Here is an 18,493-nt window from a genome sequence, read left to right on the forward strand (position 1 = left end):
TGGAATATGTTTATTTCAAATTTAGGCTTGCAAAGCTACCCCATTTAGGCTACTAGAGTATATTGGAATCTGGTATTATTTGTTGGTTGAAATCCCCTAAACTGACAAAGTATTTCATACTATTCTTGTGGAAATGACTGAAATATGGATTAGGTAATATTAGAACTCATGAGACCGACTTACTCATTGAATAGTTGTCAATGTTATTCATAGTTTCATGTCAACTTTGAAGGAGGGTTCTAGTGTGAGAACGGATGCTTGGATCTGTGCTAAATTGAATAAAGTTATAAATGGTATGTTATCTAGTAGAATTATCCCAAAGGATTAGTTGCCTTAAATGTGGGTTTCAAAGATAGGTCTATTTGTTGACTATGTCTTAAAGAAGTTGGACTAGATTGGGAGTTCTTAACCTGGAGTCTGATCATAATTTTTAAAAATCTTTTGATAACTTTCATTATTATTGGATTCCTTTGTGATCCTCTTACTTTTGATTTATGTAATTAAAAACATTCTGGGCCAGGTCAATATTTTGCTAAAGGGAGTCATGAGACATCAAAAATTAATAAAGCATGTACTAAGAGATCTTAAGATTCACCTCAGAAATTGTTATTTTTGTAAGATAATATTTGTACTACTTACCTCGACAAGTTGTAAGGAGAGTTTGGGATAAGCTTGTAGCCTGTAGACAAACTTATGTATTATCTAAGCAAAACTTATTTTGCTAGACATTTTATATTAGGTATAAATTGTATAACAGTGAAGAAATGAAATTCCATTGATAATTGATCTTTATCTTGTTATGTAATATTAGAAGTTGTTTCTGGGTCACAACTAATGCTTACCATTGTGTGGCTAAGTGGTAGGGTTGACTTGAACAATTTTCTAATGTTCAACTCATGATAAAGAGGAACATTTAAACTTGGAATGCTTAGAATGCTATTCCCCTTTATTTCTGTACACATTTTCTTTCTACCTAAGCACTTAATAAATGTATGATTGTTGAATGAATTGTGACATAGTTCATCTACAAAATAAATTTCTAAGGCATCACGTGTCATAATAGCAAGCTGTAGGTAACTAAAAATGTAAAGACATTACAAATGTTGTATTGGAGGCACAGCTCACAGAGCATTGAGAAGGGCTAAATGTAGGTAATTGAAAACCTCAGAATAAAACTGTACTTAACAAATGTGATATGACTTCGCCAAAAGAAATGTGTGTGTTAATACTCACAGAACTGGAAGGGACCTTAGAGATCGCTTCGTCTAATCTCTTCATTTTGCAGATGAGGAAAGTGGAGACCCAGAGGTACTATTTTAGCCCTGTCATTCCTAATTCAGTTAAAGTAAAGCAGATTGCTTAAGTAGACTAGGGTGTATGTTCATTATTTCGAATATATTGATATGGTTGTGTCAAGTTCCTGGTTTTTAAAAAGTTTAAATATATTAATTTTTAATATATAGTAAATGTAGTAATTTTGGATCTTTTCACACCATTTTATTTGTTTTGTGTTCTCTGTATCGTATAAGAAAAAAATATGCAGAAAACTTCAAAAAGGAGAATGTTAAAAATGAGTTAATAAAGAGATTTGTTGTGTTTAGAAGTCAGAATTTTCATAGTGATATAGTTATTAAGTTCTCTATTATAGTTAAAAATAGCCCATTATATATCCTGAGATCTTAAAAATAAGTCTTATTAAACTGCAGTGAATATTGTTCAGTGGAATATTGCAAAAAATCAAATGACAAAAGTTAAAATCAACTTGGAAATGATATAAATCATGACTTTAATTTGCTCCATAGAAGAATAGATTATAGGTCAAAGAATTTAGTAGTCCAGCTATTTCATTTTACAGATGAAAATCCTGAGGCAAGTGACTTGATCAAATTTACATGGATTATTAAATATCAGAACCAGGGCATCACTCTGCATCCTTTGTCTCTAATCTCCTAATGTTCTTTCTATTTCACCATCTTTTTTCATTATTTGTCTAATAAATTAAGCCTGTAAACATGCTGTACAGAAGTACTATAAGAACTTGGACAATATACCCTTATTGTAAGGAATGGGACTTTAATAGATTAATTGATAGATTACCTGACAAATTAATTAATCTGTTAGTAAACTAATTAATTGGTAATCTCCCCATAATGAGTAAATGTATGATATAAGTGTACGGGTGTTTGTGTTTTTGAGGGGGAGAAAGCAACCCTGGAATTTCTTCTCTCCAACTTTTGGTGGGGGGGAGGGTGTGATTTTGAGGCAGTCAGGGTTAAGTGACTTGCCTAGAGTCACACAGCCAGTAAATGTCAAGTGCCTGCAGGGTGAATTTGAACTCAGAGTCTCCTCACTACAGGGCCTGTCCTCTATGGCCCCTATCCCCTCTGGCCACCTAGCTGCCCCTCATTGATACAGTAAAACAAACAAACAAACAAAAAAACTACTTTTAATTGTACAGTAATCACAAGAGGGCATTGTTTTCCTCAGTTTTGCTATTCTGCTATTCTGTGCGCACTCATTTTTTGCTTGGGCCTTTTAAACTTCATGAATTGTAAATGTGTCTATAGTTGGTTCCTAGGCAAATCATTTTATATTGATATTAGTTTTTAAAGAGAGAGTGTGGCTATTTAATTCAGCGTGTACATTTTAATGTTTGGAAGAATATTAATTTTTTGTTGACATAGAAGACAAAAGTTTAAGTAAAAATTAGAATTTAGATTTAGCATATCTCAAATATTATCATTCAAAAGTCCTATAAATAAAAAAAAAATACACATCTTGTAATTTACAGACCAGTTTAACTCTTCAATTTCAGGACAAAATTCCTACAATCTAAAACCTATAAGGAGGGAGGGAGGGAAGGAGGGGAGGGGAAGGGAGAGAGAGAGTGAGAGAGAGTGTGTGTGTGTGTGTGTGTGTGTGTGTGTGTGTGTGTGTGTGTGAAACTACATAATTGTGCCCTTCCCTCCATCCTATAATTAGATACGCTCATTAATTTTTAAAAATTGCATAAGATTTTATATCCAGTTGTATCCCTCTGTTATTACAGAAAGGAGAAATGTGTACCATGTACTTAGACTTTTACCAGGTAGCACCAGTATTATCCATTGTATTTACCATCAGTTTTATTATGTTACTTCATGTTATGTTCCTTTATGCATTTGACATAAGTTTGTTAAAAGGACTATAGATTTAGAGCTGGAAGAGACCCAAGGGCTAGAAAAATTAAATGACATGCCCAAGTCATCAACATAGTGAAGATTAGAGCCAGGATTTGAATCCAGGTTCTCATTCCAGAACCAGATCTTTCCATTGCACTGTGAAAATGGTGCTATCTTTCATGTTAGAACAGTGTACTTTCCTAATTAACATGCAACATCCTTACCCAGTTAATTCCTCTACAGCCACCTCACTTAAAATTTGAAGCTCATGCACACATACTTGCATATATCCTCTCCCTTTTCCTTCCTCCCTGATTTAGAGAAGTCAGTATTCTAAAAAATATACCAGTGAGTAAATGTTGAAATAGTTTGTTTTCTAAATTATTTATTAAACTTTTGTTGTTACTGCTAAGGAAAGTAATTATATTATTTCTGCTGATGCAGATTAATAGCTCCTTTTAAATTTAGTTTAGGGAGTTCATTGATAGCACTGAAAGAGGAAATGAATGGCCATATTCACAACATGTATAGTAAAGACAAGAATGTTCATAGGTCTTTTTGAAACTTTCAAAATGTGTGAGAAGTGACTAAGGCTAGGCCTCTCTCTGCTGGAATATTGTGTCCTCTAGAAACAGTGACCATTTATCTTTATTTTGTATATGTTTTATGTATACTTAGGTGTCTGTACATAAAATCTCAGAATATAAGTTTCTTGAGGGTTGGGACCATTTTATTTTTGTCTTTGTATCCCCATCACCTACCCTAGTGGATGATGACACATAGATGATTTATATAAGCATATTATTTGCTTACTTCATTCATATTATGGATAATAGTTCATTTAAAACGTATCTAGTGAAAGTTCAGATGGCCAGCACCTTAAAAATTTAAGTCTCCATTATCTTTTGTCTGGACTGTTATAATAATCTTCTAATTGGTCTCTATCCTTCCAGTATTTTCTATTTTGAATCTTTATACATAGCTGCTAAGGTATGTCTGAAACTGTTGCTTCCCTTCTCAAAAACCTGGGAGTGACTTTGTTGCTTTTCCGCTAAAATGCAGACTCCTTTTAGTATTCAAAGCTTTCTAAAATTGGCTCTAACCTATCTGACCTACTTTTTGAAACATAATTCCTTATTCTTGTATTCCATTCCTAAAATTCTCTGTCTTCTGATCTTTATCTTTTAAAATTCTTATCTTTCTTCAAACATCAGTTGAGACAGCCTTTCCTTCAGGAGTCTACCTCCTTCAATTCCTAGGACTCTAATTGCTAGGACTCAATTTGCTTTTATTTGCCATGTGTTATGTGAAATCCTGTCAGAAATGAAAAAACTTTTTGTTCAGTGTTTAATTCTTAGTAGTATTTGATAAATATATGCTGACTTGAATTGTAGAATCTGAATGCTATACTAAGAAATTTGAAGGTTAATATTGAAAATTATAATCACAATTATTATTTTGTAGTATTTTAAGGTTTGCAAAGCACTTTACAAACATCCCATTTATTCCTCTTAATAACCCTGTAAGTAAGTATTATAGATATAATTATCCCCATTTTACAGATGAGGAAACTGAGGTCAAAGAAATTAAGTGACCTACCCTAGGGCCATACAACTAAGTATCAGAGGTGTGATTTGAACCCAGATTCTGACTTCAAATCCAGCACTTTTTCCTCTACAGCATGCTGCGTTTTGTTCAGGCAATAAGGGAGTCTATTGTCACAGGGGCTTTGTCACAGAGGAGTAATAAGAAAAACTCCATGCATCCAGTTCAACAAATATTTATCAAGTATTTCTGTTTTCACGGCCCTGAACATTCGATAGTCAATAAGCATTAAGTAAACATTTACTATGTACTAGGCCAGCACTTGGAAGGATATTTTGAAACAGGAAGAAAAAGGAGGAGGAAAAACAAATGAAGAAAATATTGTAATTACTCCTTTAGATAGTAAGAGGAAGCGAGTAGTGGCTGTGCAGATGGAGAAAAGGGGATGAATGTCAGAGATAAGATGTGGAAGGAAAGTCTGCAGGACTTGCTAAGCAGTTAAATGCGAGAAGGAGAGAAGGGAACATCCAAGAGGAAGCAAGCATGCTCTGCCTGCCCTGAGCATAGTGTCAGAAGGCTAGCTGGGGGCAGCTTACTTGCTGCAGCACTGCACACTAGGTGCTTCAACTTTCTGAGCTTCAGTTTCCTTATCTATGAAATGAGAGCATTTTAAGAGCATTTCATCACATTTGCATATTAAACTCTGGGGATGTAAGAGCTGTTGAGCATTCTGTATTGAATGTACTTGTAAAGCACTACAACACCTAGGACATTAGCTGGCATTTAATAAATATTTCTTTCCTTTTTTCCTCCTCACAATGAAATGTTTACCATTTACCATTTTCATTTACCATCTCATTCTATCATTCTATAAACCTGGCAAGTAGATAGTATTATCATTTCACAGGATCTGGGCTAGATAGTGGTGAAGTGTTTTGCTCTGGGTCACACAGCTACTAAATATCTGAGGCCAGATCTGAACTTAGATATTCTTGACTCTAGGCCCTGTTATATCAGTTCACTGTGTCATCGGACTTTAGTTAAAGGAATTATAAGGAAGGGATGTCATTGTTGAGAGGAGAATTTGCCATCCAGTTCTTCATCCTTTCTGCTCCCTTCTCCCTGGTGGACAGAGATGGTCCTAAATTCTTTTTAGGATTTTTTAAATAATCTTTTCAGGGAAAGTGGGGGGTGGTTTAGAGCATGAGGTTTTTCTTGTCTATCCCCCTTCTTTCTGGAGATATAATTAGCCTCCCTTTGCTGTAGTGGGGCAGCTAGATGGATGGCATTGGGCTTGGAATCAGGAAGATTCCTCTTTCTGAGTTCAAATCTGTCCTCAGACCTCACTGTGTGACCTTGAGCAAGTCACTTAATCCTGTTTGCATCAGTTCTTCATCTGTAAAATGATCTGGAGAAGGGAAAGGCAAGCCACTTCAGTATCTATGACAAGAAAGGTCACACTGTTGCATATGACAGAAAACTAGCTGACCTGAACCTTATTGCAATAATTCTGCTCATTTTGTAGCCTAGTAGTAATATGAGGCCTCCATTGTCCTTTCTTCTATTGTATTTTGGAGTTTGTTTGAGATTTTAAAAAAATTTTTGTTTGATTTTTTTTTTTTGGTACAAACACAAGCTCAAAGCCCCCAATTACAAAAATTCCTAACATTTGGGCTGAGTTCCATCATAATTTAATTTTTTATGTGTTCTTGTAATTTCATTTGATGCAAAATTAGGATCCCAGAAATTTGAGAAGAGTATATTATAGTGTCTGTTATGGATAGGCATAGGGAAAGGAAGTTGAGGAAAGGTCATAATTTGGGAGTGAGTATGATATAGCCAATAGTTTCAGCCTGAATCCTTCCTTTGGAGATGCCTATAGGGGTACAGGGGTACATTGGTCCACCTGGATCATCTTGAGTTCTCTCTTTGGAAAGACTTTTCTTTTGCTTTGTCCTTTTGGTTTTTCATTTCAGTTATTTATTTTTTTTTTTTTTAATTGGTTGTTGACCCTGTGCTGCCCATGCCTTCCAACTCGGCTTCTTAAGTCCCTAGCAGGTTATTAAGGTAGAGGGAATCTACCTCCTTCTTCCTCTCAGTTCGTCTCCTAAGGTTGTGTAAGGCTTTTCAGAACTCTTGAATATAACCACCTTCCAGTTCACTATGAATTATCTGAATCCTCATTTTGGATCTTCTCTCTAACAATGCTGATGGGTGCATTCCTTCTGGTTGCCTCCATTTTTGAGACAAGTTCAGGCCAGCTTTGCTTTATTCCTTTCTCCTTTGGTAATTGTTCTAATAAATTAAATCATACACTAGTGGAAGTGGTAGGGTTTACAGTAGCCTTGCAGTCAGTTGGATATTGTTGGACTTTTGAATGTTACCTCCTTCTTAATACTTTAAGGGTTTTCTATAGATGATAACAATCTTTGACCTCCTGTAAAACCTTTGGATTATATTTCTCTTCACTAATTTGTGTTGTAATTATTTTATGTGTCATACCTATATTTAATTAGTATATGAATGCCATGAGTAGAAATGTTGTATCTCATTTAAATTGTCCGTAGTACTCTGTAAATAGTAAGTTAATAAGTACTACTTTATTGCTTTGAGATAATATAAACACTTAGCAATTCACCTAATGCTGATAATGAACTACAGTAAATTAAGAATTAATTCTCATTATCTCAACTTTCTTCTTACTGCTTGAAAGATCTGAAATGAATATATGGGAAGACTCCCCACTGAACAAAAAGAACTAATTTCCTCACTCTATCCATCAGATTAGTCATTGTCTGCTCCCTAGGACAAGAGAGAAAGTGTTTAACTTATAGAAATGTTGAAAGAGTATCTCTTCTGTGAATAATGATGTAATAAAAACTTCCTATTAGGTACTGGGTTTCATCTTATGCCACTGGCACAATAAAATTCTGGGTTTGAAGGTTTATAGATTTCAGATTTACCTTGGATAATACAAAAATTGCCAATTTTTAGAGATTTATAATTGGTAGATTGTTGGCCAGTTCATCTTTTATTTAAGGAAATTTTCTGTTAACTTCTCTTACTTAAAAGAGGTTCTACTATTAAGGTAGAAAGTATAACATGTTAATGAAACTATTTAGGGTTAGAGAAAATGAAATAATTTAAAATCTCTAGCACTAAGGTCTGTTGTCTTTCACAGTGTGCTGATATATTGACATTTTTGTTCTTCAAGAGTTTCCCAGGGTAGGAAACTGGGAGTTGGGGGATGGTAAGGGAGAAGTAAAGTAAGAGAAGAATAAGGCTGTAATTGGTTTTACCCATAAATGGAGTAGGTATTTTCTACTTGTTATATATGTGTTACTGAAAGAAGTTGGTAGCCCAGAGTCTCTCCCACACTACCTTAAATTGGAGCTTGATCTGATTAACTTAATGCCTGCTGAGACTCAGAATATTGATGGATGAATAATGTAAAATCGGAAGATATCTCTAGTGTGTTGTCCCCAGAGTTCGGCCCAAAGAACAGTTATGTTCAGTATTTTTATTAGTTATTTGGATGAAGGCATACATTTTTTGATTGGTACCTACTTAGAAATAAGTTTCTTAATCTTAATTGGTTTCATCCTAATACCTAGTAGAGGGATGAAAACTATAAGGGAAAGTATTTTAATGAATCATCAGAGGTGATCATCAACAGAGCAAGTGCTATTATGAGGAATGTGAAAGCAGTCTGAGGAGCACTTGTTACCTAAAGGAACAGAGAATATTGGATTACTTAGTGATTATTTGGTTTATCTTTTGTATTTATGTAAATTTGTGCAGGTTGTTTCCAGAGAGAATATAAGCCCCTTGGGGGCAGGGACTCTTTCATTTTTGTCCTTGAAACTTGTGTCTACATAGGGGCCAACCCAAAATAGGCACAAGATATTATTGATTGATAGTAGAGAAATTGGAGAATTGGAAATTTTTAGAAATGATCTGTACCTCTCAGAGACCATTTAGTTTAACCTCTTCATTTTTAAATGATAAAGGTGAAATCTAATTCATCATACAGTTATTAAGTGTATAGAGTGCTAATCCTGGAGTCAGGAGGACCTGAGTTGAAATCCCAACCTCAGATATGAACTGTATGACTCTGAGATAGTAATTTAACCCTGTTAAGTTTTCTCATCTATAAAATAAGCTGGAGAAGGAAATGGCAAACAGCAGTGTCTTGATCAATAAAACTCTTAAATGAGCACACAGAATTAGTTATATGTGGCTAATTGACAAAACAACAATAACAGTGTGCAAGGTATTCTGCTAAGTGCTTACGTTGACTGACACAAATAAGATAGGAATTCCTGCTCTTAAGAATTTTACAGTCTAGTTAGTGTGATGAAACATATATATAACTATAATACAAATAGAAATACTATAAATACTTAGGAAAAATATAAGCAATTCAGTAAAAAAGAAATTGTTAAAGCTACTATTAAAGAAAACTTTATGAAGCTATTAGTACCTTGCTGTCCTTGAGGGGATGGATTGGATTTTATTTCACTAATTTTTTTTAAAAAATTGATGGGTTTTTTTTTTACATAGTCATTCCTGGCCATACTTCTTTGACTAGTGGGTCTCTCCTTGTAACAAAGAAAAAATATATAGAAGCAAAACCAAGTGATAACATCTTCTTAAAATGTTTGTTGTTACCTTTTCCAATCAAAGGGAAGAGAGGTGCATTTCCTTGTGCTTAAAATTGGTTGTTGTGATAACACATTATTCATTTTCCTTTTATTGTTCTTTTTGTTTATATTGTTAACCTGCATGATTTTTTAACTTGTTCTGTTTATTTCACTTTGCATTAGTTCATACAATTTTCTCAGGTTTTGCTGAATTTTCTGGATAATTTTCTGAACAGTCTTTTCCTGAATTCATTTTGTTCTTTTACACACAATGTTATACCATGATTTATGCAACAATTTCTCTATTGATAAGTAAACTCTGTTCCACAGCTCTATTCCTCTGCTTCTTTTTTTCCATTTATCTCAACCTTTTGCCTCTCCCAGTATGTCTTATCTCACATCTACCCATCTGTTATTTTGCCCTCTGGAATTGCTTGTTTGCACAATTATCAAACTTTATTTCAATTTGATATTTTCTCATTCCGATTTTTTGACACTATTTAAGAACTGTCCCTATCTCCACCACCATAACATTGCATATATCCATGCACCTTTTTCATTACTGACTATACATTTTTTTTCATATCCCCAACTCATTGGTCAGATAGTTGAAATACTTTATCTCACATTGTCACTTCCACATTCTCCCTCTACCACTATCGTACCTTTTTTTCTTAGAGGTTCTCAGTATCTAAATTTATTAACAAATCTATGTCTTGGCAGTTAATACCTGTCAACCTTTTTAACTCCGTGAATTCAGTGCCTAGCTCCTAGTCTCTCTTTTCACTCTAACCTAGGCCCTCATTTTACAGGATTTCAACATAGGGTTTGATATTTCTTTATGACTTCTATTTACCCAATTCCACAGTCTGTTCCATTCCCATGCCATATCTTTATTCCACTTTAGTTACACAAGGGAATATCATTAATCTTGTCATCATGCACATTTGTTACATCCTTTAACTGATAATCATCTCTTCTAATTTCATCTTTCTATCTGTCTAACCTTATTTTTTAATCTCTCAAATCTTTAATCTTTAAATCTCTCTTTAATCCCCGATTCAATAATTTCTTAAATTACTTTTGTAGTATTCTTTTCCTTATCTCCACCCTTTGATGAACCATTCAGTTCTAAACTATTCTTTTCTCTTCACCTCTTGTCCTGTCACTCACCAGGCCTTGACAAGCTCCATCAAGGGTTATTCCCACCATCCCTCCTTATTCCTATTCTAGGACTGCTAAACAGAACTAGATGGTGATTCGATCCACTACAAATTTATTTTAATCTTAACTGTCTTCAGGGTAACAAGGTAATCTTACTATTCCCTAATAGATTCTATGTCTTACCCCAACTGCTTGTTCCAGATCTTGGATCTTGTACCTTCTCTAGTGTCCAATTGTATTCACCCATTCACCCACCCTCTCAAGTGATGACCTTGCCTTGTATTTCATCCCCCCCCCAAAAAAAAGAGATAATTTCTTAAGAGTTTACATCCCTTCTCATCTCATATTCCTCTAACATCATACTCTGCTAGTTCCTATTTCCCTTTAGTTTCTGATAATGATATAGCTTTACTCCTTGTCAAGACTAACCCCTGCACCTGTATCTTTGATTCTATCCCCTTCTGTCTACTCCAAAAAATTGTCCCCTGGTGTAACCCCCAACCCCTCTAGTCTTGTCCCATCTTATTTCATGCCACTTTCTCTATTGTCTAGTATAACCATGTTTCCTTACTCTTAAAAAAAAAAAAGAAAAGAAAAGAAAGAAAAAAAATCTTACTTTATCCTACACTTCCCATTAAATGTCATCCTATATCTCTACTACTCTTCTTAGTTAAACTGAGAAAACAATACTGAGTACCTTTCATTAGCTCTTCTCATTCTTTTCTAAACTATTGCAGTCTGTTCTCTGACCACATCTTTCAACTGATATTGCTCTATTCCAAGTTGCAGAGTATCTTTTAATTGGTAAATCTAGTGATATTGCTCTATTCCAAGTTGAAGAACATTTTTAAATTGGTAAATCTAGTGATTTCATAACATTTGACACTTTTGGTCACTTTCTCCTGCTGGATACTTTCCTCTTTGGTTTTTAAGACCTCTTTTGGTTCTCTTCCTATCTTTTTGCTCCCTCTTAGTCTCCTTGACGGAATTCGTTCATTTTCCACCTATTAAACATAGCTGATGACTTCATATGTGGTCTCTTAATTGAATGTGGGAATTGTGAAATTATGATTTGTTATCAGAAGGTGTTTGATTTTCATGCCTGTTTTATATATGGGCGTCATGTATCTGGGTTGGTATTTAAGTTTCTACATCATTGCCCCTTTTACTTTCTAATCTTCCTTAGTGGCTTATTTTCTCCCCCCTGACATTCCGTTTCCCAACTCTATCCTTGGACTGATGTCCTTCATGTCCAGAATGCTCTGCCTCCTTAACTCCACTTTCTAAAGTCCCTGAATTCCTCTGAAATTCTGTTCAAACACCATTTTCTGTAGGAGAGTTTTCCTGTCCCCCCTGATGCCAGAGCCTTTCCCTCTTGTTACCTTCCATCTATTTTGTACCTGTCATTAATGAACCTAAATACTTATATTTTATTTCTCCCGTGAATATGTAAGTTGCTTAATGGCAAGTACTGAATTTGCCTTTCTTTGTATTCTCAGTACTTAATAGATAATTTTTGGTCAAAGGTTTTTTGATTAATGAGCACTCATTTTGTTTCTATTTCTTCTTCTACACACACACCAAAAAAAAAAAAAAATTTGGAATATTTTGGCATACGTGCGACTCCTTGGGACACATGCCCAGCAGTGGAGTCTGGGTCAAAGGTAATGAACAATTAACACATTTTTGCATAATTCCAAATGGTTTCCCCCAAAGGTCATACTACTCCCCATTGTACCAAGTGTTTATTAGAGTGCTTGTTTTTCTACACCCCCTCCAAGAGCGACTGTTTTAATCTTTTATCATCTTGGTCAATTTGATGAGTGTTAGGTGAAAATTTGGAAGTTGTTTTAATTGTTTGGCTTAATGATTTATAGTAATCTTTCATGTAGCTGTTAAATAGTTTGAATTTTTTTTGAGAACTGTTGATATGTCTATAGGTCATTTAACCTATTAGAGAATGATTCTTGGTCATGTTTACGTAAATTTCCTATTTATCTTGGATTTTAATACCTTTATCAGAAATAGGTGATGCAATGGTTTTCCCCTATTTGTATTTCCCTTCTTCTTGGAGACAGATAAGGTGGCTCAATAAACAAAGTGCTAGGCCTGGAGTCTTGAAGGCCTTAGTTCAAATCCAACCTAAGATACTGTGTGTGTGACTTTGGACAAGTCACTTAGAACTTCTGTCTACTTAATTTTCTTCAACTGTAAAATGGGATAATAGCTCCAACCTTCTAGGATTATTGTGAGGAACAAATAAGCTAGCACTTCTAAAGTGCCTGGTGGTGGTATAGTAGTAAGTGATTATAGAAATACTATTATTATTAATAGTTAACAGTAAATATTAATAACTTTTTAAAATTTGACCTTAATCACCACTCAACTTGTTCTCCTTTTTAATAATATAAAAGTGAGTGAAAATGAGAGCAGTACATTTCAGATCATTTCAGTGCAAAACTAAGAGCAGAGCAAGAAAGACCTAGGACCTTGCTTGTTTGAAGCTTAGATGTCAGTAGCTAACAGAAAATGAGCAATAGGAGTTCAAACTTGAAAATTGGGTGGGAGCCAGATTGTAGAGGTTCAAGAATGATGGACTTGGAAGTTTGGAGCAGTAGGAGAGAGAGTGCAGATATTGAATCAGGTAATTGATGTCATCAGAACTGTGGGTTAGGAAAATCCCTCTGCCTGCACTAGATGATAGAGGTGGGGTTACTATCTGTGAAATTCTGCAAAACTCCAGGTGAGAAGTGAAGAGAGCTTTAAATTGGGTGGTGGCAAGAATAGAAAGAAGGAGGCAGAAGGTGGTAAAAATCGTTAAGAATTATTATCTTACCAGTTTGGATGGGGGGTGGGGTGACTGGCAGGGAAGAGGTAAAGAAGGTTTCATGGTTTGGATCCTATTATTGCATAGTAGTTAAAAGCATATACAGTGAATGTTTAAGAACAGTTTTGTTTGTGGCACGCTATTATTTACTTGCATTGTAATATTTGATAAGAAATAGTAATAGCAATACTCAGAAAATTATGATTTTATTTATTATATTAAGTAACATGTTTATTTCAGTCAGGTATAGTTATCTAAACAATTTTATTCTTAAAAGATTGTATCAGATCTATAACACTTTGATTATTCACTTTCTGGTATGGCTCTTGAGGGACTGTTTGTATTTTGTTGCTTTGGTAATAGGATACCAGTCACTTGAAAAAAAGAATTATTAGCAAGGTAGAAATGGAAAGAAACTAGATGTAGAAGTCAAAGGACCTGCCACATACTGATTATCACTTTGGACTAGTCACTTAACTTTTTTTCACTTTTGGTTTCCCTATCTATAAAATGGACTAGATGATTTCAGAATTTTAACTTAACTCTGATTATAAAAATATTTCTGTAGTTATGAAAAGTGAGTTCAACTCATATTTAAATAAAATGCAGAGCTTTATCAATTAATAATACCTTATGGAATAATTTAGAGAGAAGAGAAAAATAAACACCTCTTTCAGAGAATGCTTCAGATCTTTAACTTGATAAACGAGCGAATAAAATAATTCATAGAAGCATAATGGATTTTTGAGTTGAAAAGAACTTTGGAGATTGTCTAGTCCTGCCTGCAGATGAGGAACCTGGTACCTAGAGAACCTGAACTGAACTCGATCCAGCTTGTAGGGATTGTAAGTAGCCAAGTCAGGATTTAACCCTGAGCACTTCCTGTTATATGATGTTCAAGTTATTTATGCTTTTTGGACAAGTAACCAGATACTTACAAGATAAATAGAGGAAACCGGTCATAGATACATGATTGGAATTATTCTGAGAATCAGCATACATCAACTATTTAGGAAAACCATTCTCCTTGTTTTTTCCTATGTCTAGGATACACTGCCCCCAATCCCATTGTCCTTAAACTGTGGTGCCCAAACCAGAATGCAATTCTGCAGAGAATGCAATGAAGGCAGAGGATAATGGAAGCACCTCCTGCCTGTCCTTAGAAGCACAGGCCTTTAAGGTCACATTACCTTTTGGTTGCCACATCAAACTCTATTTTTATTGAACTTGCAGCCTACCACAATTCCCACGATTTTTTCAGAACAATTGTTCCACATTATGAAATAGGGCTTTTTTGTGTCTTCCTGTAAGATTTATTTCTATTGAATTTCATATCATCATAAATTAGATGAAACTGGATTGAAATACAGTGCTCTAGCCTGTCATAATTCATTGGCATCCTGACTCTGTCATGCCCTGTTAGCTGTCCTCCCCAGTTTTTATTATCTGTGAACTGTCCAAAGGACCTTAGCCAAGTGACTGATAAACATGTTACACACACTAGTTTTCCAATGTAACATTTCCAGCTTTCTTTTAGAGATCTAAAATCGGATATCCCTAGACATCTCAAACACAGCTCTCCTAAACTTAACTTATTTCTTCCTTCCCTTGGCACACATCTCTCTCCTTTTATTAATTTTCCTTTTTCTATCAAGTACACTACCACCCTCTCAGTCACTCATAATTACAGCGTAGATGTGCTCATAACCAATTGTCAAATCCTGTTGTTTCTAACAGTAATATTTCTTGCCTATACCCCCTCTTTTTGGACACTGTCACCTCCCTGGTCCAATAGGTCTTCATCATCTCATGCTTGGACTATTGTAATAGCCAGCTGGTTGGTCTTACTGGTTCAAGTCTCTCAGCACTCCAGTGCATCTTTCATTCAGCTGATCTTTCCAAAGCATGAGTCTGACCATATCAGAGCGTTCTTTTCCTCAAATTACCTTATATTTGTGTGTGTGTGTGTGTGTGTGTGTGTGTGTCTGTGTCTGTCTGTGTTATATTCTGCTTTCATCCCTGGAATTTAAGGACTTTTTTTTTTCTACCATAACATGTAGTTATATAACATATAGTTAGTTGCTTAATAATGTTTATTAAATTAAATTTCAAATGACATGTTATTTTCTGAAAGTTACTTTCTTTAAAAATATTAACATGAAATAAATAGGAAAGGAGCTTACTAAGTTTCATACAGTAAAGCTGTGAAGTTAAAATAGAAGTATCACAAGTTCTGGTTTTGTTTTGTTTTGTTTTTTGAGTGTGTGATGCTTTGATGATTTTAAGATAAAAGATAACTGATAGTCGTTGAGTAATCTCATCTGTTAACTAAACTTTTGGTATTCTGGAATATGTTATTTTAGATTTGCTGACTTACTCATTACAAGTAGCTAGGTATTCTTTATATAGAGCTTGATTATTTCCTTGCTAACAATTTTTGTTCACGTCTTCCCTCAAATCATTCTCCCTTGGTAGAGAAAGCAGAACAAAATATTGAGTAGTTCTGCCAGCTCTGTCTTCTGAATTGTTTAGTTTACTCCATACTTCCATTCCATTTGCAGATTTCTCAATTCATAATAGCACTTACCTTGCAAAGTTGTTTGTTGTCAGGATCAAATGAGAATAGAGTATTTGTAAAGCCTGAGCATAATGGACACATAGTAAATGCTTAATAAATCACTCCCCTTTTCTTCCTCTCTTCTTGACTCCAACACATTCATTAAATTATAGGAAAATATGTTTTTTTCTGCCTTTTAATTCAATTCATCCAACATTTTTAGATATGTTTGCATTGTGCTAGGAACTGTAGTATATAAAAACCAATATAAAACAGGTACCTTATATTCTGCCGGGGAATTTTAGCACAAGTATGTAAATAAAAATAAAGATTTTTTAATCCAAACTTGTGATTTCATTGGTGATGGGAAGACTCTCACTTGGCTAATTCAGAGGAGTGCCTGCTCCTGAGATCTGTCTCAGACCATAGCATGTTATGTGTGTTGCTCAAGATAATCGAGCCGGTGCATGTAATAGGCATCCTGACTCTGGGGCCAGCTCTTCCCACTGTCAAATTCAGCTTCTCACGAGTAATTTCAGGAGAGAGAGAGAGAAGAGGATGGAGGGTAGGGATGGATGGCAAGAAGAGAGAGAGAGTATGAGATGAGGTAACATCTAGGGGGCTGGAGAATGGAGAGTGGGGAAGCAAGAAAGTCCTACAGTAGGAAGAAGAATCCCTGATTCCTGTATTTAAGACAGTCCAAAAACTTAAATCCTTGTCACAGTCTTCTCACTTAAGCATTTTCATCCCAATATTATCTTTTCCTTCTGAAGTCCTTTACCTTCAGTTGGCAGCAGAGATAACATCAAGAGTGTTCCTAAAATCGTTGGTTTCTTGCCGAGGGCTTCATAATCTCTGATATTTTTCTAGACACCTACGGCCATACCTTTTATCTTCCCATGAATCAGCAGGAGCCAGGTCTTGGCTGTCTTCTGGAACAATTTGGGGAGTCTCTTTCTCACATCCTGAAGAAAGACAGTCTGTCTCATGTTTGGTTTTGTCTTTGCTATATTGCAGCATGGAGTCAGAGGTTACTCACCATCCTTACTTGTATTTTATTCTTTGACTAGGAGGAGATTTCCTATCTCCTGAAGGGCTTCTGTGAATTCTCATAAGTATTTTCTTTCTTTCTTTGAATCAGATTTTTCTACTTGCTAATTTATCAGGTTAATATTTTTGTTGCTGTTTAAATTTTTTTTCAAAAGTTTTCCTTTTTCAATTATTTCAAAAACCCTGAGTGCATTCCTTTGACCTTTTTTAACCCCTTTTCTATTAGAGAAAACAATCTGTAGTTTGTACAAAGAATTAGCCAATTGTTGGCAAAAATAAAAACTATTCTTGGCAGGTCTGTGCAGCAGTTTTTATGCTCTCAGAAACTTCTGGGATTCTGAAAATGTTGTTTTTTTTTTTATCCTTTCTCTGCCTCTTAAAATTTCCAACTTCCTTCTAAGCACACTCAGGTATTACTTCACATAGCTTTTATCTGTTTTCTTATTGTTAACTGTTTTCTTGAAACTACTGTTGTTTTTTATGAATTATATCCCCTAATAGAAGATATGCTCCTGCAGGGTTGGAATTGTTTCATTCTTGTCTTTCTGTCTCTGTCATGATACTTTTCATGTTGTTGACACTTAAACATTTAGTTTAATTGAATTAAAGGGAGTCTCTTTTGATTCTGCATCCTGAGTTCTCATTGTAACCATCTGCTTTCCATCACTCACAGGATCATAATGGCGTCTCTTCTTTAGTTACATTAGAGTGAAAATGTTAAAGGAAAATTCGAATTTAGCCAAAAAAATGTTATAAACCAAGCACTTTATATTGGTAAAATATAATATACTATAGCTGTGCTTTAGTCCTGAAGAAGAGTATCGGTTAGTGTTGCTGTTTTACAAATCTGATTTCTTCCAAATCATTTTGGAACATTCCATGGTGTTTTTCTCACTTCTTTTGATCTTTGTAGGATATCCTGAACAATCTTGACTCATGTGACCTGGAAGATGATGATCTCATGCTTGATGTGGACCTGCCTGAGGATGCACCCCTTGAAAATGGTTAGTGGGGAAAGTATTACCATTTGGGGAACTATTTGAGCATCGCTTTCTTAGAAACCTATTAACATGATATATTCTCTACATTAGGTAGCAAGGTATCACAATAGATAGAGCACAGGCCTGGAAGATAGACTTGCTGTGTAACCCTGGGAAAATCATTTAACTGTTATCTGCTTTCATTTCCTTAACTGTGAGATAGAGATTGTAGTACCCATTTCATGTGGGGAGGATCAAATGAGATAATACATGCAAAGAGCAGATGCTTGATATTTATGAATGATATTCATTAATTTGATTTGGTTGACTAAATTAATATTAATGATTCAAAATAGATTAATTTTTAACTGAAATTAATACATTGGTTTAATTAAATAGAGACTAGTGAGTAGATGTTACTCAGTCCTTTTTATTTGTAAATATGCTTACTTTCCATTGAAATCTCTTTTGACCTATGGTAAGTCATGGTGTTCATATGACAGTGATACTGAGAATAAAAGTGCAGAGAAGATTGCCCCTTTCCAATCTATGAAGATAGTCTTAGC

The 18,493-nt window shown here is 34.8% G+C and overlaps 1 protein-coding gene across 6 annotated transcripts in view; it reads left to right on the top strand.

Annotated features, from left to right (window-relative positions):
- Nucleotides 1–18,493, top strand: part of CCSER2 (coiled-coil serine rich protein 2) — a 110,551-nt gene that overhangs the window by 30,726 nt on the left and 61,332 nt on the right. For 4 of the 6 annotated variants that reach the window (XM_031956728.1, XM_031956727.1, XM_031956726.1 and 1 more), the window contains exon 4: nucleotides 17,861–17,951. In XM_031956728.1, the coding sequence (XP_031812588.1) occupies nucleotides 17,861–17,951 (91 nt within the window). Of the gene's footprint in view, nucleotides 1–1,065; nucleotides 1,148–1,178; nucleotides 1,309–17,860; nucleotides 17,952–18,493 lie in introns of those variants that run through there. The other 2 variants (XM_031956729.1, XM_031956730.1) reach the window with 2 other exon arrangements.

This window comes from Sarcophilus harrisii, chromosome 2, assembly GCF_902635505.1.
Source record: "Sarcophilus harrisii chromosome 2, mSarHar1.11, whole genome shotgun sequence".
NCBI classification, from domain to species: domain Eukaryota; kingdom Metazoa; phylum Chordata; class Mammalia; order Dasyuromorphia; family Dasyuridae; genus Sarcophilus; species Sarcophilus harrisii.